Source organism: Pavona decussata, unplaced genomic scaffold (assembly GCF_977016875.1).
Source record: "Pavona decussata unplaced genomic scaffold, jaPavDecu1.1 SCAFFOLD_119, whole genome shotgun sequence".
Taxonomy (NCBI): Eukaryota; Metazoa; Cnidaria; class Anthozoa; order Scleractinia; family Agariciidae; genus Pavona; species Pavona decussata.
This window is the reverse complement of record NW_028145533.1, coordinates 541623-564734: the sequence shown is the minus strand read 5'-3', so window position 1 is coordinate 564734 and position 23112 is coordinate 541623. Positions and strand designations below refer to the sequence as shown.

The following is a 23112-nucleotide window of genomic DNA, read 5'->3' as shown; positions in this document are numbered from 1 at the left end:
ACAGGAAAGGAAAGTAATAACCGACAACTCGAAGAAAAACCTGTGAGGTTTTTACACAGCGGGGGGGGGGGGGGGGGGGGTTCTTTTTTACAAAGTCAGTTGCTTGTATTTGGTTCTTTTCTTCTTTGAAATTAAAAGCTGAAAGCTGAAAGCATTAACATTTTTCTTTCGCAATCTGTACTTATCAGATTGAAACTCGGATATAATCTTTGACAAATATCTTCAATTCACAGGTGAATGTTGGTCAGGACAGGACGCAGGCAGCACCTACTATAAAGACGGCTCATCTGATTTTTGCGTTACTAAAGAATTTGCTCAGTGCAATGTAAATGACGCCAATGCTTGCAGTGGAAATAAAACAACCGCTTTTGTCTACAACATTCAAGAGAATTTTGAGGAGCAGCAAGGTACTTTTATTGATTCTTGTTTCTATCTGTGGCTCACAATGAACAATAATACCCAAAACAGGACACAAGAAAGTTCAATTATGAGTAGCTTAACCATGGTAACAAATTAAACTAAATGTCATTTTTGGACATTTTTCGTTTTTTTAAATCGCGTTATTGCCTTTAAATCAAACAACAAAGATTTTCAATAACTGTAAAGTTACTTTGTATAAATGAACTGAAATCTGAACCTTGTAATGTTTCTGGTTTGTGTTCGACAGAGGTGGCTTGCTTCACTCAGTTCGAGAATGTGGGGTGCTATGCAGATAGACAGCTTTTCCCTCGCCCAATACCAGACCTTTTATTTACCGACATGAATAAGGATTCCCCAAAATACAGCGGTAAAGAAGCAATGCTTGGGGAACTAGACACATATCTCGGTGATGTGTTATGTAGATGCGCCGAGCAAGCCCAGGAGTTTGGGTACCAGTACTTTGGAGTGCAAAATCACGGTAAGACTTAAACTAAGGTCTGACAAAGAACAGTCGCGTAACATAACATAACATAAAATAACATACGACACACGACATAATATAATGTATATGTAAAATAGTAGTACAATGTTTGTGAGCCGACGTAATGCGATACGAATGGATATAAATTATTTTTTGAGTCCTTAAGTGAGGAATCCATCAATTTCAATCAATCTGGAGATCTTCTTCTGCCTTCATATAATCAAATAATTATCCGTCTTGTGAAGTCATGTAGGAAAGGACAAATAATTAACTACAGTAACTTTATGCTAAGCTCATGGGGGATTTTCGACAATAAGGACATAACCATGTACCCTTAAACTTTCAGTGTCGTTTAGTTGATGCAAGACCAGTTTTACTGTTTGCTTCATACATTACTTGCTGGTATTCTGGAGAATGTTCTCTTGTAATTTAGTTCATTCCTGTCTCATTTTTTAGTATATTACTACAAGGTATCATAATTAAATACACGAGGAGTTCGTTCTTAACAATCTTCCTGTAATTTTTAATTCTACATTTGTTTTCAAGGCGAATGTTATTCGGGGCCAGCTGCTCGCATAGCCTATAGCAAAGATGGTGAATCAAACAAGTGCGTTACCAGAGACTTCAAGGAGTGCCCTGCTATCAGTCAATGGAACAATGAGAATCAGGGAGATTGTGTTGGGATGGAAGGCTCTAACTACGTTTATCGAATAATTGGTGTTGAACAAGAGCGCAACATAAGAAGAAACGATCCTGGTAAATTACGCATGAGAAAGCCTCCTCTGGCAAGCAAAAATTCGAGCTAATATGCTTTAACTTTCAAGATTGCTCAGTGGAAAGCCTTTAGAATAGTTTCTTTTGGATATATTGAGAAAGGCGGACCAACTACTACAGAAACTCCGTAAAATACGTTTGATGGTTGATATTTTAGGAAATCCATGTGTATACTCACAAGTTAGAAAGGCGTTGGACAGCATAGCGATAAAGTACCGCCTTTTTATTATCTAGAATTTCAGAGATAACGTCATTGCTGTAAATCTTGAGTGGGTGGAGATAATTTATGACTTACTCCACCTCATCAATGCGATTGTCAATGTGTTCCTTATTGAAACTAAAGTTTTTGAATTTCAAATCTACAGGCTTAAGATACTGTTAGAGATAGACAATTTCGCACAGACGAAAACCGTTAGCTCAAAATTCCGGGTGGATTGCACTAATCAAAGCAACCGGTTGATACTACACTAATAAAATAAACTGAATATCAATAAAATTGACATTTTGGAACAGAGCCATTGTATGTTATTTAAAGAGTTCGTGGTTTGAGTTTGCATACTCCTGTGCTTGTGATGTGGCAGGTGATAGAAAAAGAAAACTTGCCTGTGTGATAACTGTAGAGGTACGGGTTGTTTACCATTTGCTACAGAAATCCGGAAATTTCTGTTGAGAATTCTCCTCCGGATAGAACATGTTCCATTTTACAAGTCAAAAAACTTTTAACTGTAATTTCAGTTGAGACAAATTTGTGACGCCTTTGAAACTCAAAGACCTGAAACTGGTATCAAAGATGCGAGACATGTAAATGGAACACGAATTTCCATTCAGAACGTCCCAACCAGATAAACAGGACTGACTTTTCAAAAGTTCCATTGCTCTTGGAAATTCTCCATTGGGACAACTAAGAAGTCGTGTGCCATTTACATTCCAACCAAAATTTCCGGAATTTTTTTAAATGGTAAACAATCAAAATGTTTTGGACGTATTTCTCAGCGAAAATACAAACTTATATATAATTATATTTAACTCGAGTAGCATTCTTTCCAACAATACTTTTCAATGGTGTGTGTAGATCAAACTAGGAGGTCATACTTATCGTTTATCCCTATCTAGGACTGGCCCTTTTTCACTTTCTGTGGCCGGGATAATCCCCACCCGTTCCTGTACGCGGACATTATTAAAGCTAATACACTGGGACGGTACACAGTAACTGCAAAGATGTTTCCTTTGATGTCTACAACGGGAAGTGATGCCGTCGTGTCACATCAGCGTCCATCTTGGATTTATGGATTTCCTCCCAAAACTTCAATAATTAACCAAAATTGGCCGAAAAGTAATGAAAACTAGTAGAAAAACATAAAATGAACTGAAAACGTAAAAATCACTGGAAGTAAAGTTATTATTATTAAAAGGGAAAAAATTATTTTCTGAAAAAAAAAAAAAAAAGCGTACCATGTACGTCAAACTGATTACCATGGTAACAGAAAATTCAATGAACAATAAACTACAAAACTAAAATATTGCTAAATGGTTTTCGGAATAAGCCACGAAGTTTCATGTCGCTTGCTAAAATATAAGGTTAGGTGTAAAGTCGGTACGGGAAGAATGCCCTCTCCCGATCTATAAAGGGTTAATAAAATTTGACAAGGGGGTTGGCTTCTAAAGAAACTGTGTTGCTGCATCTCTGGTGGTGTGGAAATGAATGTTTGGTGTTATCAGCGGAATTGATGAGGTATTCTGGCCACCCTAAAAGCCTCGAGTGATGACATTACCATCGTTAGCCCTTCTCCAGAGCGGATCCAAAACAGGTTAGTGACAGTGGAAAGAAGAAGAAGAAGAAGAAGAAGAAGAAGAAGAAGAAGAAGAAGAAGAAGAAGAAGAAGAAGAAGAAGAAGAAGAAGAAGAAGAAGAAGAAGAAGAAGAAGAAGAAGAAAAGGGTCTAAAGCTCGAATATCTTTACGGTTGCCTAACTATCTTATCAACTCTGTCGATAACACCAAATATTAACAAATTTTAACCACGTTCAAATAATATTCTTTCTTGTTTTTCCATTCTAAAATATATTACTTAATATCAATGTCAACATGTTGAATTTGTCTTTGATATTATCCGGCATGAGGTTTATTCTTGTTATGGGTAACCAATTTTGAAATATAACGAGAGGTATTTATCTCAAATGACCCGCAGGATTCATCGAACCAGCTGTCTGTGCTACATAGCTGAGATTGCTGGAACACCTCGCGGTCTATTTATATTGGTTGAGTATTTACAACAAATCTTCAAATAAGATTTTTGTTCGAATCTTCTAAATTATAGGAAATCCATCAAAGGTTGCTCGAGCAAATTTCTGTTTTATATCTGCACCTTATTCTGATATGTCAGCCATACAAGTACTTAAAAGTATTTACAAATCCACAAAAAAGTATACCCCAATAAATCTTAACACAATAAATACCGACGGCTCTTCTTATTCGTTAGTACAAATGCAATGTATAAAATACCTAGGTGTTAAGATTGACGAGTCTTTAAGCTGGAAACACCACATCTCTTTTGTCTGTTCCCGTATATTTCGAAACACTGGAATAATATCGAAATTAAGGTATTACCTCTCAATTAAACAACTAAGACAAATATGCTATAATCTAATCTCTCCTTGTATTTCTTATGGCATATTACCTTGGGGAAGTGTATACAAAACACATATAAGAAAAATTCAAGTGAAACAAAATCACATTGTAAGATTAATATTTTTTGCTAAATCATTTGGCAGCGAAACAGAGAAAGCCAAACCTTTGCTAAATCTACTAGGCCTTTTAACAGTTAATAATATTTATCCCCTACAAGTGTTGACATTCTTGCATTCATGGCATAAAGGCCTCCTGCCTGAAGTGTTCGACAACATGTTTCAATATGCTAGTAATATATATGGCTAAGACACAAGATGTGCAGCTAAGCATAATCTTTAAAAGTCGAACGTACGAACTAATGTAGGTAAACAATTAATCTCCTTCATGGCAACCGATATTTGGAAAGACCTTCCTCCTTTAAAAAAAAACTCATACAAAGTATGTTTGCTTTTCCGAAATAAATTATACGTTATTTACTGTCAGAACAACGAATGAACTAATTTTCTTCTATGCTGACCTCGTAACATACGTTAACAGTTTACAATTAATAAGTTCTTCCTTCCTTTTGCTTTTTCATAAATTAGCCAGGGAGCTAACAAGATAACCAAATGGTTCATTTAGCTTCCTTGCTTGCACATTATTTTAACTAATAATTAATTTAATTCTATATATCACCACTACAAGATTGTAAGAATCAACCATGTACATTGAAAAAAAGCACAAATAAAAGATTATTATTTAGCTTTCCGCATATTTTTTTAATTCCACCACATGCTTGCTAGACAAATGTAAGTTGAACAAAATTTGTTTCTTGTCAAGGATACCTCATGTAGTCTTTGAATGTTCTCCTGGCGAATCATGGTTTAGGTGAAAAAATTAACATTTCTAACATGCATACACTGTTTCTTGTAACCATAATTTTCCTACATTTGTCTTCGTTTACTTGTTCCGTTGCGGCGAGGCAAAAAAAGAACCAAAACAACTCTTAGCTTCTAAAACAAATCGCGTTCATTCTTCCTATTTTCGGGCCTACCTGTCCAAAGTGAAGCTAGCTGTTCATCTTTGTGTCCTGTTTTCAGTTAAGCTGTTGAGTTTCAGGACATCTTTCCTCCATTGTTTGAAGTTTGGCCACCTTGTAAGTTACTGTGGAAACTGTCATTTCTACTTGAAAATATTTCAGGTAAATTGAAATCAGCTTCTCTCAGCCAATCACAAAACAGAAATTTGTCAGCATGTAGCATAAATCATTAAATACTGAACAGGGAGATGAGGTTATGACGTCATCAACTGAAAATACCTGCAAACTCTTCAAATGCAAATAACGGTGAAAGAAGGTAAAGGTATGACATCATCGACTCAAAATTCATGCTAACTGGTTAGGAGGAGAAAGTTATCACACCATCGATTGAAAATACCTGCGAACGCTTGGGAAATGTCTTCATATTCAGTTAAACAACTCAATGTGTAAGAATGTCACTGTATGACATCATCAACTGAAAATATCCTAATGTGTATTCTGTGAAAAAAGCTACTCATTTAACTTTTCTGCCTCAAATCAAACCTCAAGTGGACAATTTGATTGTTTCAGACTTTTATTCTATGGACTTACATCTCAACTGTGTTGTCCAATCAAATGAAAATTTCGATCAGTACCTTTTTGTATAAGTAAGTACTGTTAGTCCTGCCAACAGTATTAGCCGAACAAAATAAATTTTAAGATTAATTTACAATTTCAACCTAGTTGGGAGCGGTGAGAGCGGATACCAGGTTATTGCAAGACACAGCGGTTTGTTCTCTTGACATTAGGTGGTAAACTGGTGCTCCATTGTTATGTCTTACCGTACCCTGTAAAAACATACCCCTCTAAATTCGGAGACCATGTTAGGCGGCTACGCTCCATTTATCTGTCGATCAACTTAAATATACAATTAACAGAAAATCGTTGAGAAAAAAGGTGTTAAGAGTTCATCTTGATCAGCTTTCGATATATATATATTTTTCAAATCATCGGTACTGAAAAGCTTTTTGAGTTTATTTTCTACTGGAAAAAAATAGCATGGTAACCGACGTTGTGACGTGATTCATTTAAGGTTGTCTGAGGCAAATTATTTCGGCCTTTGTTTGCGTTGCATGATAAACAAAGTTTACTTCATACGACAGTAATTTTTTTAACCTTAGCTGCTTACACAGAAGGAAATGGTCGATAACCACTCACTTAACATATTTATGTTTCTGTAGACACAACTACAGCCAGCAGTCATGGAAATGCTCGTTTACTTCCAAGCGGTATTTGTGATCCTTTCCTTAGGTCCTGTAAACACTGACATGCAATTCACTGAAGGTAAGATCTTAGATATGTGATTAGTTAAAAGCATATGCTAGGTTTAGCCAGGAATAAATAGAAGACCAAAAATCCCCTTGACCTCGTTGGCTTCGTTGGTTTTGAATCAGTAGTCAGATAAATTCTCAATTATATACGGTTTAACAAAAACATTTCTCAGTTAACCTTGAAACTTAAGAACCTTTGAATCCATTTACATTAAACCTGGAATCACTACATAACTTAAATACACGAGAAATTAGAGTAATTCAGCGTTTGCATTGTCGCATATTACATAGTCCCAAAAGATTGAAAAACATTTCGCGCGCATCGAGTGGATGAGAAATTGATTTAACCTGAAAATGAAGTTGATATGGTATCAGCCATTAAAGCATTGACCATTTCGCATAATTTGAGATTTTTAGATGTTCCCCTTAAGAGAAAATATATATTTAAATTAGGAAGAAAGTGCTATTATGTTGGAAATATTTCTTTATGTAATTATTACTAATTTTCTGTTGACAAGATCTGTCGCGTTTGATTGAAATTTTGATTAATACTTTTGACTAAAGTACAAGTTCGTCTTTAATGCGCTGCTTCATCCCAGCTGTTTTTTGGAATTCTTTGCGGGCTGCATAGTTTTCCTGGGAATGAGTTCGCTTTCGATTGTCCTTACGGTTTATTTGAAAGGGCCAGAGCGTAAAGTGTGCCCTTCGAAGCCAAGGCAAAATCCTGGAAATTCTTAGATGAGTAGTAGCCGCAGATGCCCAAAACCTGCCGAGAGTAAGGGAGGTTTAACTACTTAAACAAAAGATAATTCATCTTGACTGGAAAGCTCCCATATTTCGCCCTCGAAGATATCTCCGATTTAGGTTCGAGGGTCAATTGCTCTTTTTTGTTACTTTCAGAACGACAAATCGCACCATAAATAACACTGGTAAAAAGATTACGATTTAGTAACGGCTAGAGAGGATTTAAACTTCTCCTTAAATGACCACTCTTCACGCTGTTGACCGTAACCGTCGAGTTGGAGTCATGGTTTCCGCATCTCCACGAAAGGAAGGATAAATTTACTATCGCGATTGCCTCTCTGATTTCTTACGGAAAATAATCTCCTTTCCCGACAATGTTATGGTGACTTTTTTATTGACTTATTTTAATACAGTTTGTTATCACTAAATTTAACACAGACACTGGTTATTGATAAGTACTGATAGTGAATATAAACCTCAAGAGGTTAAAGGCTTGCCTATCTATCCTCTAGAAAACACAACAAATATTTCAAAGGCTTTCAATTCTCGAGTGATAAGATAACATACACGGCAATACAAGATTCATGACACCGCCATGAAAAGTTTTCCCAAGTGTCATGTGACTTTCCTCCTTCATCACTCAAACATTTAAAAAACGCGCGCCAGACGATCACGCTCAATTAATTATGAGTAATTCCATTTTTTTAAGGATTAATTTCTTAGACATTTACTATAATTTCTCACATTGACCGTAAGTGTATCTCATAAAAAGCTAGAACGATGACGCTCTTTATCAAGATCAATAGAAATAACGATACAAAACTACTTGGCAGGTTTTGGTTAAGATGGCAAATTGAATTTAAAAAAAATCATAAATAAATAAATAAGACGTGGAAAATTATTAGCTTGGCCAAGCATTGCATTCCTTCAGACTACCTTAGTTGTTACCTGACTGAGAGAATTTACCTTTTCGTTATTAAATTTCGTATACTAATACGTCTGTGTTTTTCGAGCTCTCCTCTGAACTTAAACCGTGTCTGACCAAGTCATGATTAACGTCGATTATATATGAATACGACATTGTACGGTCAAAGCTGTTTGAGCTAACACACCGGTTGTATGGTGGTCCATTGTCGTGGTAGGAAGAATCTTGTCAAAACAAACCATATAATGTCAAATCGCTTTACAATATATAAAGGAAGTCCTCTGTCACTTCAGATAAGTTAAAGCCTCAAATGCGTACAAGTGAGAAGTCGAATGGGAAAAGCTGCGGACATATTCACCCCAGTGACTCCACAGCTGATTTCGTGGAGCCACAATAGTTTTCTAGATCTTTTTTTGTGTTAAGGTTAGTTGATCCGTTTCATTAATGTGAGACAGCCAAAACCTCTCTTTTAGCATTGAACTGTCCTTGAAAAATCACTAAGCATAACTCTGAAAACATCCGGCCCTTTTTTTATAAAGGGATTGGCTAAAGGTTCAGAAATGTTTTATCACGAAAAAATTACCTCGTAGAAAGAGAACACTGTATCGACAGACGACATAAACTGGAAGAATGGACGTTGATTTTAATCTCTCTTACTTGACTGTGTCTATATTTATTGCCTATGTGCACTTTTGTCTACACGCCATCAAGTGCTTCCATTTTAGCTGTAGTTGTTAACCATTAACAACCCATGCCATTAATTTTTTAAATTCAAATAGTAGCAACTAGAAGGAGCTGATGTTGGTTTAGTGACGGCTTTTTTCTTTCAGTACAGGCTTGGCCCTACAAAAAGCCAAGATATCCATTGTTGAATACATTGATATTTATTCACTCTTTCTTTTATTCAGACATCGAATACCAGCCAATTGTGAACAAATCCTATGTGTCCAAAAAACCACTTCCAGTACATCTTCAAATTGTCATTACTGGCGGTGTAGCACCAATTAACCCATCGCTGAATGCTTCGACTGCACCTGTCCAACCTCTAGGTCCTCCTGTACAGCCGCTCAGCGTTAAACCTCCATGTCATGCAATGGTACCCATTTCTACTCTTGCCGATCAATCTGGTGAGTAGGTGTGGTCAGTTTAAACGAATGTGACTGCAAAACGATTCGATCATGAATGCCTTATAAGAGGCACTGAACTTTGTGACCGGCCTCAACCGAGATTTTCATGGTCTTAAAGGTTCAATGCCAACCATTGCAGATTTAATCATTTACAACTTCTTAAACGTCGAGGAAATGTTTGCGCCACAAGTTATTGTCCACGCTGTTTTTGTGAATTTAAATGTTTTGGTTCGGCTTTTACATTTTACTCTAATGCCCCTATTACCCTATCAGAAAACAAAAATCAGCCAGGTGCATGCATCTTTACAGCCGGTATAGAATGATCATCCTGTAAAGCCCGGAGAAGGTTTTGATTTCGGTATCGCGGGAAATCGAGGTTAAACACGGAAACAATTAAAATATCATCGAACTATTAATGAAAATATGATTACCGCGATCTTTATATAAATGACACCAGTGACGTAATATGTCAAAAACGAGGGCGAGTGCTTTATCACGGGTTCCAAATACCGAGAAACAGATGAAAGCACGAGGCCGCAGGCCGAGTGCTTTCATCTGTTTCGAGGTATTTGGAACCCGTGATAAAGCACGAAGCCCGAGTTTTTGACATGTCTTCTCAAATGAAACAATAAGAAATTAATCTCATTAAAATGCAAATGTTTGATCTCAGATGAAAAACATGTTTCATCTCAGATGAAAACCTGGTGGTGTTTCATCTGGTGTTTCATTGGGGTATCAAGATTCATCCACCTGACCGAATGGAGGTCATTTATTGGCTTTTGACTGCATGAATTATTAATGAGTTTGAGAACTTTATTTCTCAAACTCATTAATAATTCAAAAGACAAAGGAAATCATGCTTGGATATCTGATGAACAATTCCTTGTTTTTGCATTCAAATTCAGTTTGTTTGAGAAGTTATATCGAACATTCGTCGCAGTGCTTCATCACAATATCAAAAACCTCGACCGAAGTTCGTCAAAAATACTCCGCTACGCGTCGTATTTCCAACTCTCTTCTCGGTGTTTGACGGTAATGAAACACTGCGTCTCGTGTTTGATATATTGCATAAAGATCACGGTAATCATATTGCAAAATTATTCCCCGCCCCCTCCCCCGAAAAAGAAAGACAGTATATAAATAACATTAACTGGGGTAAACAAAGAAGATCATATTTCCTGTTACACTAAAACTTCGTCGACTTGCAATTTCTCACGCATTGTTTACAAAATTAATAGTGCAGTTAACACGTTCCCTACACCATATTTAATCCCAAAGTTCTTTCTCCTTACCTTGGCTCACCCTTGCTCAAAAAATTTAATGGCGTCGCTTCCATTGCTGTTTTCCAAATGACGCTGCAATCCACAGCAGATACTGTACAAACTTCTTAGCGGATACCGCTCTCCATTTTCTTTACACACCTCCGTGACAAACTTTGTCGGCCAAAAATTCAAGGATTCAGCGCTCATGTCTACCATGTTCGTTTCTAAACTTTGAATACTGTCCACTTCGACTTCGAATCCTCTTTCCTCAAAGTTGGCGTCTTTATTTCTTCTTGAACTTTTCCACTTGCCAAATATTTTGTAAGCCCACGTCGAGACTTACCGCGTAGTTTTCGGAATACAACTATCCAAGTAATCTTTCTTCTTCCTTAGCATTTTTTTGGTTCTCGAAACACACGTTTGGGCGGCATTTCAAGCAAACCTTTGACAGCAATTAAACAAAGAGTACTTTTTCATCTGAATATAATTAACATTTAATGCATTGATATCTCTTTTATCTAAATTCCTCGAGAGGGATGGATTTTTGTAGCTGTTCAAAAAGCTTGCAGCACGTGTTTTATCGGGTCTAAAAACACTCGGCTACGCTTCGTGTTTTTAAACCCGATAAAAGCACTGCTGCTCGTTTTATAAACATTACAATAAATATTCATGTTACAATAAATATTTATTACAATGAAAAGTCAATATTCCTACGAAATCTCAACAGCGTGTTCTAATCAAACCCAAACAGGTGTCACGACCACCACAAGCTCTGAAGCTGTAACCACCACGCATTGTGATACGACGACAAACACAGCTGCCGAGACTAGTACTGCGACAGCATTGTCAACCACTATTGCCACGCAAAATGCAACGTCGACGTTATTAGTTACGAGTGCAGAAGCAGTAGTAGTAACGAGCACCCCAGTTGCTACAGTAACGCAAGCAAACATTATTAGCACGACTAACAGTAAGTTGGCCACTGAGACTTTAACTACCACAGCTACCAACAAAACAACTGTCACAGAGACAGCTACGGCCACAGCCACAAGCACTGCTGTTTTAACAGCAACAAGTACTGCAGAGGCTACCGAGACTGTAACTGCCACCAGTACTGCAGTTCAGACTGAAACTGTGACTAACACTCTCAGCCAAACCTTGACCCAAACTGAAATCGTTACAGCAACGTCTACTAGCATCAAGATAGGTACGTTTAGGATTTCCTATGATTTAATCGAGTTTGGAGTATCGAAATTAAGGGCAGGTTGGACGCCAACTCTTTCACGCCAGCTTTCCCTAGATAGATAATGTAGCGTCGTACATTTAATTTGTTAAATTCCTCATTTATGGTACAGCATTATGCGACATGTTATGTATACTGCGTACAAGCCCCTAATATATTCATTTGTTTACATCAGTAATTCTTCTGCCCAACATTGCGACGCATATCATTAGAAACTGATTCATTGAATAACACAGTTCTGCCATGGGATATTAAATACCGTCTTCTAGCCGTTCCTCCAAAGCGAATTAAGTAATTTCTATTAATTTAATAACCAAACCGGTCTATTATATTTAGGTTTCTGTTGATTGTGAAATGACTTTTGAAATGAAAGCAAATCTCCGTGAATGATTTACTACATATGAAGGCTCAAATCCGGGTGGACAGAATACTTTTAACTTTTTAAAAAGTTGTAGCTTTATTTTGTTGCGGTTATTGTTATTTTCAGAAGCTACACCAATTCCTTCTAGCACGCCCGCAGGTTCATCCACATCAACACCAGGAGGACGAGGTTATGGCTTCTTTAACCTTTCTTAATAATAATAATAATAATAATAATAATAATAATAATAATAATTCAACGAAGTAACGAACAATAAATAAGCCAAGGATCAATTAAACTGATAATTAACAAAAAAGAACCAAAAACAAATCTAAGCTGAAAAAGAGTGGTTATTCTGTTAAAACAGAGGAGAGAAGCTACAATTTCCCATAAGTTTCCCTTTTGAAGCACTTTTTCGCTAAATAGCAGTGACAGGCATTTTAAAATAAATTTTCAATCAGCTTCAATATCTCTCTATCTAGAGTCTTCAAATGGAACTTTCCAGAGTCTGATGTTGCATGCCATGTTTTTATAAACATCGTTATATAAAAGCACAAAATATTTCTTTCCGCCATCGGCAAATGCTTGAAATGTCGTTCAGCCAGGCTGAGCATGTGATTTTGAGGATCAGTAGTGCATGTGGGAGCGTGTACCTCAGTAATAAGCTGAGCCAAATTGTTCGACGAGGAAGTGGCCCGTGGCCGGAAGTGAATTGGATAATTATTATCTCTCCGCCAATATGATAAAGCGAGTCTAATTGGTCATCAAATTAACTTAGATTCTTATTTATTTATAAATTGGCTTATAATTTCCAATCAACGAATCATTGTTATTTTATAAGTAAAATGGCACTGCTCTTTGCTGCCAACAGGAGCAGGATCATCACAGGACGAGTTGTATGGTAAGCATTGATTTGCATTTTACCTTAAAAACAAGGAGTCTTTGCATGAATCACTTATTTTGTCGATATAATGTGGCCACATATTATGCACAGTATGATGGATCATGATGGCAGTCAAATGCATTCAAACACTCTTGAACAATTTGGCATTTTAAGTGAAGCGTATTTGTACGATTTTTTGTTGAGATGTTCTATGCTCATGGTTTTATATTGAGTTGATGTCGGAATGGGTAAAACTAGGAGAAGCACTTAGAGTTAGGGTATGCCATTTTCTCTATGTTTTCAGGTAGCTGTCCAATTCATTTCATTAAGAAAGGCTGTTTCAATGATTTACGAAATCCAAGACCTTTAACACAACTGATGTTTACGGACCTCGATAAGAAGGCTTCCAAGTTCAGTGGTTTCCCTGTTGACTGGGGAAACTTTGACGGTTACTTAGAGAATGTGGCATGTCGTTGTGCACAGGTCTCAAAGGCCAAGGGATTTACTCATTTTGGGATAGAAAACTTTGGTAAGTACAGAGAACAGTCTCACTGGTTGTAGGTGGTAGTATTAGAAGCTTACCAAAAGAGAGTGTAATACGTGAGCGCTCTAGATACTCAGTTGAACTACCGTTGTTTGCTCCTTGCTCTTAGGAAATAGAATTTTCCTCTAACGCCAGAAACTTACCATAATGTCGTAAGAACTCTTTTATTCTCAAGGACAGACACCTTACAGGTGTCAACGTAATTGATAGCTGTTGCTTATGGTTTTTCTGATTACTTCTGAAATAAGAAATGGATTTGAAAACAACTATATTGCTTTGAACCTCTACTGGTCAAAAATTTCTATAAGTATCTTCACTAGGAGTTGTAAAAGCCAAAGGTCGCTAATAATTTTTCCAAATTTGTTATTTTGTTGCTTGACCTTAATCAGCTATGCTTTTTTTCTGATTTCTTATTATTTAGGGCTTTATGATACAATTTTTCTTTCCTTTCCCAAAATGTAAGATGTAACATTCTTCATTTCCAGCCTTTTGAAGTCTTTTAATTACCATCAATTCTTTGAAACCTCTTCAAATTGGCTAAAAATCTGATCGTATCATTGACAAATATCTTCAATTCACAGGTGAGTGTTGGTCAGGAAAGGATGCAGGCAAAACATACAATAGAGACGGCTCCTCCGATTTTTGCATCACTAAAGAATTTGCTCAGTGCATTATAAATGACAGGAATGCTTGCTGCGGAAACACAACAACCACCTTTGTCTACAACATTCATAAGAAGTTTGAGGACCAGATCGGTATTTATACGAGGTCTAGTTTTATCTCTGGAACATAAGACCAAAAGCTTTTTTTCACACATGCAACAGTTTGATTAAAAATAAATGTAATTGTCTTATTATTTTACCGTCAATAAAATAACGACTAAACGTAATTTACAAAGAATTTTGGATTTACTGCGTTATTACTACCCTATTAAACAAAAAAAGATTTTCAATAACCGTAATGTTACTAGAAGTGAAATATATTCTGAGCCTTGAAATCTTTCTGGTTTCTGGTCGACAGGGGTGCCTTGCTTCACCCAATTCGAGAATGTGGGATGCTATGCAGATAAACAGCTTTCCCCTCGTCCGATACCAGACCTTATATTTACCGACATGGATAAGGATTCTCCAAAATACAGCGGTAATGAAGCAAATCTCGGGGAACTGGACACATACCTCGGTGATGTGCTATGCAGATGCGCCGAGCAAGCCCAGGAGCTTGGTTACCAGCACTTTGCAGTGCAAAATCACGGTAAGGCTTTAAGCCATAACATGCATAACATAAAAACCTAGCGTAACGTAACGTGACAAGGCATGACATGGCGTGATTTGACGTGACGTGACGTCGCGTGACATTACATGAAGCTCTTGGACCGGCTCTACATTGATATTCTATATTAATTCACGACACTTTCTCAGTTTAAAGCGTATACATGTATTCGGGGCCTCAGAAAATAAGCCGCTCAGTAACACGTACGATATTTTTTTTTGTAAATTGGGAAAATCAAACAGCGAAAACCGAGTTAGTACTACTAATCTGACCAATGCACCAACCTCATCATCAATCTGAAGATTTTTTTCTTGCCTTAATTAATAAAACTTTTAAAATAATAATACTAATTGTCAAGTCATTGACGCGCATAGATGCCTGTCCGGTCCCCACTATGTGGAGCTTTTCAGAAGTAGTTCTAGAAGTCAAACGACCAGGGTTTCCCGTTGGAGGGGTCGGAGGAGGGGCGGGGGGAGTTGACCGATCGATTAAAGCAGCTGTTTGTATTCTTGATAATTTTCTCTTGTAATTTAGTTAATTCATACCCCAGTTTCCGGTATAAGAAAGCTATATCACTATAATATCTAGTTTACGCACTGTATTGGAATTTTTTCTTATCGATCCCGTTATTTATTTTCGTTCCACAGGCGAGTGTTACTCGGGCCCAGATGCTCACATAGCCTATAACAAAGATGGACCATCAAATCAGTGCGTTACAAGAGACTTCAAGGAATGTCCTACCATCAGGCACGGACACAATGGGAACCAGCAAGATTGCGTTGGCATGGAAGGCTCGAACTACGTTTACCAAATAGTTGGTATAAAGCAAGAGCAAGCAACAAGAAGAACCTATCCTAGTAAAGTGCGTCTAAGGAAACCTTCACTGATAAAAAATGATAGTGGCTAATATTCTTTGTTTATTATAAGATTGCTCAGTGGAACGTATTTAGAATGTTTACTGTCGGGAAAACTGAGAAAAGCGGACCGAAAATCACAGAAACTCCATGAAATCAGTTGGGTTGATATTTTAGGATTCCGTTTACAGACGGAAACGTTAGAAAGGTGTTGCAAAACAGAGTAATACGAGGATCTTTAAAATACTATTTTAAGAAGCTAAAAAAGTTAAAAGAAAAAGGAACTGATTTTTTTTAGCCTTGTAAAATAGCATTATAAATGTTAAGCGAATATTGTGGACAGGTGGATCTTTGTTTACATCTTAAGCCGTATTAACATGAATAACAAAACTAGCTACAAAAAAATGCACTCTACAAATTGAAAAGACTCGGCAAACTCAGTGCTCTCTGAAATTGAGGTGGTGGTGAGTTCAATAGTTTAATTTTTGAGTAATGAACTTTAAAAGTTTCAATATTTTACAAAGAATTATGGCTGTGCGGCAATTCTTGCCATCCATCCATAAATTCTTTGCACAGCTCTTGAAACCTCATTTCTTCGAGACTGTATTCAACATATACCCTGAAATTCTCACCGATTACCAAGTGTGGAAATGTTTCTGGGCTGTCGATTTGTTCGTAACTTCAAAATGACGCGAACGAAGATTTTTGGAAATTGGCGAGGTTTCCGCCGAATACCTTATAATAATGACACTGCGCAATGCAATGTTGTTTATAATAATGACACTGCGCAATGCAATGTTGTTGTCTTGAAACGTGATGATCTTGCATTAATCTTTGGTGATCGGTTTCTTTATTCTCATAGCGTATATGCTTGGAACTTTATTTTACGTGGCACTCCACTTAGCCAAAAGCTACTTTACAGGAGGCCCACTAATAAACACATAAAATTACAAAAACAAAACTGAAGAAAGATAAAAATTAGCTAACAATCTAAAATCTAAAAATTAAAAAAATAAATAAATAAATAAAATATCAAGGAAATCTAATCATTTATGTATGCTTGATCAGATTCTGTGAGGACAAATCAAATGCTAGACATAAATGACACTTTGTTAGGGCACTCCGTATATATTAATTATTTTCATTTCAAAATGTAAACTTTGAGCTACAGGGGTAATAAAACACATCGCATAACCGTGTTCTCAATTTTTTAGTTTGCACATGTATGCTAATAGGAGATTCCAATTCCGCCAAGCACAACTTACAGAAAACATATTATTTTTTGTTGTGAAAGCTCCATCACAGATTGCAATCGTCATGGTCAATTTTACGTAAAGTAAACTTCCCTTTAAACCTTCTAATATTCTGGAATATTCTATTTACAATATTCTCCAGCTGAAGAAACATGACAGTATTGCTTGCCTGTGAAAATGAGTCGGCAAATTCACCAAAACAACACTCTCACGAACGTAAAACCACTTTAGTAACCTTGAACTCTTCAATCGCTAAACATATTTCAAAACAAAAAAAAAAAACAAAAAACAAATACAGAAGACAGGTTTCCATCAGTCTCAATGTATTTTCTGACCAAAGAGGAAATCGATTCCCTTAGTTCTTCGGCAAACTTCAGCAATGCCTCATCTTCGGGATGCGACTTTGTTGAGAACACCCTTGCAGTTCAAATCTGCAAATTTGTAGTGTTGGCCATAATAATGTTAGCTGGCTTGACTGGAAACGCTCTTATAGTTACTATTGTTTACAAGGATAAAGAGTTGAAGAAGACGGTGAATTTCTTCATCGTCAACATGGCGATTTCAGATTTCGTCTCATCCTTGACAAGCATTCCATTTTCCTTGATTGCGATAGTTTCAAGTTCTCGTCAATGGCCCATCAGTGAAACTCCAGGATTAATAATATGCAAACTGAAATGGTATATCCAGACTGTTTCGTTTGCTGTCTCTTCACAAAGCCTTGTTTGGATTGGACTGGATCGGTTTGTCGCCGTGGTCTTGCCATTGAGAGTAAACCTTATTTCCTCAAAGATTCGCGCCTTCGCTATCGCGTCTACTTGGATAGTGGCGGTGATAATAAACGCAAACAATCTTGTTGCGAATGATTTGGTCAAAATCGATGATGAGATAATTTGCACAAGTGCACTTAATACAACGCTTGCAACTGAACTTTTCGATGGAGTGCGCGTTGCCGTTCTTGTCGCTGTACCATTAATTTTGATCACGGTTTCATATAGTTTAATAGCAGTGACTCTACGTCGACAAGACAAAGCTCTTTCCCCTTCCACAGGGCATCAGAATCAAAGAAAGCAACAAGCCGTTAAAATGAGCTTCAGTATCATGGCTGCCTTTTACATCTGTAACCTTCCGATGCCATTGCTACTTCTTTTATGGGAACTTGGCATTCCACTGTCTTGCTCGCTTTACAGAGAGCTTTACTTTTGGTGCTACGTCTTGATGGCCCTTTCCTTGATAACCAACCCAATAATTTGCTTCGTTTTTGTTCAAAGTTATCGTCGTGGGCTGATGGATCTTTTCCGTTTGAAGAAAACACGAGGACTGCCCAAGAGAGATGAAGAGCGAACAGGGCAAAGTAACAACTCCACTACAGATTAGAGCAATTCCGTGAATGACAAAAATCTGAAAACTTGTGGGACTGTTATGTCCATAGACAGCGAGTTAAAACTATCGTTTACGAAAGTATAGGTTATTACAAGAAGGAACTATTTGAAAGTTTTCAGTTAACTGCATACGAGTAGCGTGATATACAGATAATGAGTTAGAGCCACCTTGTACATGCGGTACAACAAAACGACATTGGTATTTTAATTTTCACGCTATAGATAGCACGACATGCGTGAACGGGGAGCTAGAGCCACCTTCTGCAACACAATAGACGGTAACGCAGGAAAGTACTGCTCAATAGATCCTATTAAATTAGTCGCTAGTTAAAGATACATGCAAGTTAAAGATATATACACATGCACATACATTTTACAGACTTTACCACATGCACAGTAAAGGAACGTATATTTGTGTAGAAAGTTATCAAATTATTACTTGTTCCTCAACCCAAAAGTATTACATCTGTTAACCAAGCCGTGACCATATATGAGTCATCTAATTACACCTAGAGCCCGGACGCTGTTTCCTTCTGCTGTATTTCACATGAAGAGGTTCTTCTGTTTTCCTAAGATTTTTACGGTTCACGACGTGAAAATTTGGACATAGCCCATAAATTCCTGATATGGTATATCGAAGTACATTTTCTGCACTATTTAATTATTTATGGGTTTGTGAGATTATGTCGTAAAGAATAAGAACGAGAAGCATCTTTGTAAATATGTTCATTTTTGTTTAAAATAGATACCACCCTAGCTCTTGGTAACCAAAGGGTTGAAGATAATTTAGCATTTAGAAAGAATACATGTACTCAGATAATGACGTGTTTGGGGTTCATATTCCTGTCGTTTTCCTTTATTATAAAATGTTGTAACTTTGTCGGCGTAGAAGAAAAATAAACTGCCTGTCTTGTAAAAGATAAACTTAGTGCTAATACATTTTTATCTCCTCTTTTACAAAATGTATCCCCGCGCGTAAGACTTGCAAAATCCAATGATAAATGATTTGTTTAAAACACAATTTCCTCTCAAACGTAGTTGAAACAATCTGCACTCACGATAAAGAGGTTATTTCGGAGAAAAGTTAATATTGCAGTTACGTTAGGAAAAAAATAACATCACGAGTTTTAGTCGGTATAGTGAGAATCATATGGCTTGCCTTTCTCAGTTTTTAACTTGTGGCATTCAGTGGATTACAGCATTTCATATTAAAAAAAAAAGAAAAAAATCGACAAATTAGATTGAAAAGAAAAGAACGGAAAATAGATTGAGCAGTTTAATTTGTTTGACACTACTCAGCTGTAAACGAAAGCCACATGTAAACATAAAATTGATTTTCCCCAAGAGATACATAACGTTCAGCACTAATGGTTTTTATCTCCGCCTGCGTACGTAAACCACCCACGCCATAGGTAAAGTACAAGCGTCAGCTAAATGAATCAGCGTTTTATTTCTAGCAAAAGTCACGTGCGCAGTACGCCGGAGTGGAAATGTGGCGTATTATTGCTCGAACCGGAAATAAAACACACAGGAAACACTTCTGTTCATCTCGAAAATTTGGCAGAGAACGCCGACAACAAATTGAGCGAAAATCACCACTGCAGACGCCACACAAGGAAGAGAAAGATAGAACATAGCGCGCGGAAATATAACATAAAAGAATCAATGACGGAATATTCAAACGGTCTCAACTTCATTCAACATTTTTTAAGAACAAAGAAAATGTTGAATCGATGTTAAATGAAAGTTTACACCAATTTAAATTTGATTCAACACACTTTCAGCACGCTTTCAACATTGTTTTACGCTTTCAACAATGTTGAACAACCTGTTCAAACGCCCCCGACATTTGGTTCAATCAGCGTGCTGAACGCATGTTGAGGCAAATGTTGAAACCGTTTAAACGGGGCTTTAGCCTCTCGGCTCTAAAGCGAACTACTGACACTGAGCAGGGTGACTGCATGAGCTTTCAGAATTTTGAAGTCTATCAATGGTAACTTGTAATTGGTTGACAAGTATTAGATCCGCTTTTTTGACTTTCACAGGACACAAGGGTCAGCTAATCATCGCGTCACCAGCATCCAGTAAATTTTAGAAACACTAGCTGTAATCTATTGCTGCACGATGTAACGAACACCTTTAGTATTAATAGCTTGGTTTTCGAAACTGCATTCGAATGCTAAGAGTCATTATTTGCTAGAAATTAGATAGATGTGATCTACGTTACCTAATTCTGCCAGAATACTCAGGCCACATACTAAGTGGGTGGTCGAAGCAAGTGGTCCTATTGTTGGAAATGTTGTGGGCGGAGAGGTTGTTTTGGCTAGGGGCTACGGCTGGCTGCATCAATAGCAAAGCTTAACAGACTTAACACCTGCTGAGAAAAAAGTAAACAAAACCAGTAAACGTAAGTATTTTCTTAAGCAAAAGTTTAATTTTAAAGCAACTATTCAATATATTTCACTCAGTTAGACCTTGTGACTTTTATTACACTTGAGAGTATATATTTAGCTAACTATAGAATGATCCGGAAATTTTGTGGGCGGGCCGCTTGTTTTGGCTAGGGGCTACGGCTGGGTTTATCATTAACATAGCTTAACACCTGCTGAAAATATATGTAAACAAACCAGCTTTACCAGTAAACACAAATATTTTCTTAAGAAAAAGCTTAATATTAAAGATACTTCACAATATATTTGATTCAGTTAGGCCGCATGACTTTTATTTCATTTAAGAGTCTTAAGCTAAACCACAGAATGATCTAGTTCTGGATGCACAACGTCTGACGTAACCTAATGTAATAAGCGTAGAAAAGACTACCATTTAAAGCGTTAACGGTCTGTCTGGTGAGTTAATTCACAGAGAGTAACCTGCAACAGATTTGTCCGTTTTATCAACCTTTTAGCGTCTTCTCCCAAGATTTATTGACTAAATGCAATACAATTTTCAGTTGATCTGCCATTTTTGTGTCCTACACTCTGCTCTTTGGCTCGTAAAGGGAACATATTATGTGGATCCATCAGGTAAGCGTTAATTTAATTTCTGTGACAGATCAGAACTACAAGCAAAGAACAGAAAACTACGATCGTCAAGGCGTGAACTTGGATAAACAACCTGCTGAACGGAGAGAGAAATAAATAGTTTCCTCTTACGTTACTTTCAAATAGGAGCAGTTCAGTTAAGAAGAAAGCTACGGTCCTTAGTATATATTTTGTAAGGACGACAAACAAGAAAGTAACTGTTTAGGTCTTTTAAGACAAGTCGATGAGCTGTATTTGTTATACATCCTGCAGAGACCTCTTCATGTACCAGGCCTCAATTAATTAACCGTTGATGTTGACTTACGTGACAAGTGCAACAGCAAATTTAACCCTGTAACTCCAACAGTGGCCAAGATCACGTAGATTTTCTAAATTACTTTGTTAAGGATTTCATCAATTGAAGTTCAATTAATCGCTTGAATTTTAATAAATCCAGCGTTTTTTCTTTGCCACAAATTATAGTGAATTTTTGACAAAAAAATCATATTCTTCATTCACTGAACTACCAGGATTCTGAAGAGCAGTTAAACGCTTCGAAACTCAAGCCTTAAAGACGTCGGCTGGAATTTACCCTGACGCGCAGAGTGACGTGATTGGCAAGGCACGGAAGCCTCGATTGAAAACTTACTGATTCACTCGGGCGTGGCTCAAAGGAAAAAAGTCACCCCACCTTCGTGCTTCATTCACACTAGAGGACGTATTCTGTTTCGCGGGTAAATTGCAACGTATTCGGGTTTCTAAATATTTATATTACACTGTGAATCCGGGAATAACTAACAGTGTTGCAAGGCGATCTTCGAGTAGTACACAAAGAAATGTTCCGAATTTAAAAAAAAAGAATAATGATAAAAAGAGTTCGAACAGGTCAAACACTCAAAGTAAAACTACTTATTAAGGATAATTGGCTCATATTTTGCGTGAAATGAAGTGATAAGTTCGAATGGAAGTCTCTTAAAAATGGGTGACATTTATAAACCATGGATTGGTTGTGGTCACGGCATGAGGGCTACTAACTGTAGTTACGACAGCGTTATCTATAGTTGGTTGCATTTAGCGGTCATACGGCTGCTTCTCAGCTTTCTGTTTAAGTTTACGCTTGGATGATCCCAAAAGAAAGAAAGTAACCTTGGTTAGATATAAAGGAGCTAATCAAAATGTGCTATTTGGCATTTTTTTTTTTTTTGAGTAGTGAGCTTGACATAACTTGAATGTATTAAATCTGCAAGAAACACATTATTAGCGCTTGGATTAACGGCATAGTTGCCACGATGAGTCACTTAAATTTCAGTCCTTCCTCCTTATGAGACGCTTAGAATAATTTTCAATGAGTTCAAATTTGGATACTTTAAATTTGCAAAAATTATCCATTCCTTTGCCATCAAGGTACCGCATGTGCCTATCTTGCACTGTGGTATATCGTTTTTCTGAGTCAAACTTCTAAGAATAGCCTCCGCAGAGTTGATATGGAAACTAATTGACATTTTTGAACTGATTGTTGCGCAGTGTTCATGCAATGAGGAGTTTGTGTTTTAGGTCAATATGAGATCTCGGAGACGCCTCTACCTTCCTCAGTAATTGACCAAATCGACAAGAACAA

The 23112-nt window shown here is 37.0% G+C and overlaps 2 protein-coding genes and 1 long non-coding RNA gene across 3 annotated transcripts in view; all 3 read left to right on the top strand.

The window, feature by feature from the left end:
* LOC146469752 (uncharacterized) overlaps window positions 1–17019 on the top strand; it is a 30207-nt gene extending 13188 nt beyond the window's left edge. Inside the window, exons 11-22 of the mRNA XM_085122848.1 lie at window positions 234–407; window positions 668–898; window positions 1448–1702; window positions 6611–6643; window positions 9208–9426; window positions 11440–11895; window positions 12419–12481; window positions 13164–13193; window positions 13480–13704; window positions 14301–14474; window positions 14740–14970; window positions 15636–17019. Of these exons, the coding sequence (XP_084978974.1) occupies window positions 234–407; window positions 668–898; window positions 1448–1702; window positions 6611–6643; window positions 9208–9426; window positions 11440–11895; window positions 12419–12481; window positions 13164–13193; window positions 13480–13704; window positions 14301–14474; window positions 14740–14970; window positions 15636–15895 (2351 nt within the window). The 3' untranslated portion in view covers window positions 15896–17019. The remainder of the gene's footprint in view (window positions 1–233; window positions 408–667; window positions 899–1447; window positions 1703–6610; window positions 6644–9207; window positions 9427–11439; window positions 11896–12418; window positions 12482–13163; window positions 13194–13479; window positions 13705–14300; window positions 14475–14739; window positions 14971–15635) is intronic.
* A 397-nt stretch (window positions 17020–17416) lies between these two features.
* LOC146469751 (QRFP-like peptide receptor) lies at window positions 17417–18469 on the top strand. The gene has a single exon (XM_085122847.1). The coding sequence runs from the start codon at window positions 17417–17419 to the stop codon at window positions 18467–18469; it is 1053 nt and encodes a 350-aa protein (XP_084978973.1).
* A 2311-nt stretch (window positions 18470–20780) lies between these two features.
* LOC146469750 (uncharacterized) lies at window positions 20781–23112 on the top strand. Its single transcript, XR_014867154.1, has 3 exons — window positions 20781–20881; window positions 21425–21497; window positions 23049–23112. It is a non-coding gene; the product is annotated as an uncharacterized LOC146469750 (long non-coding RNA).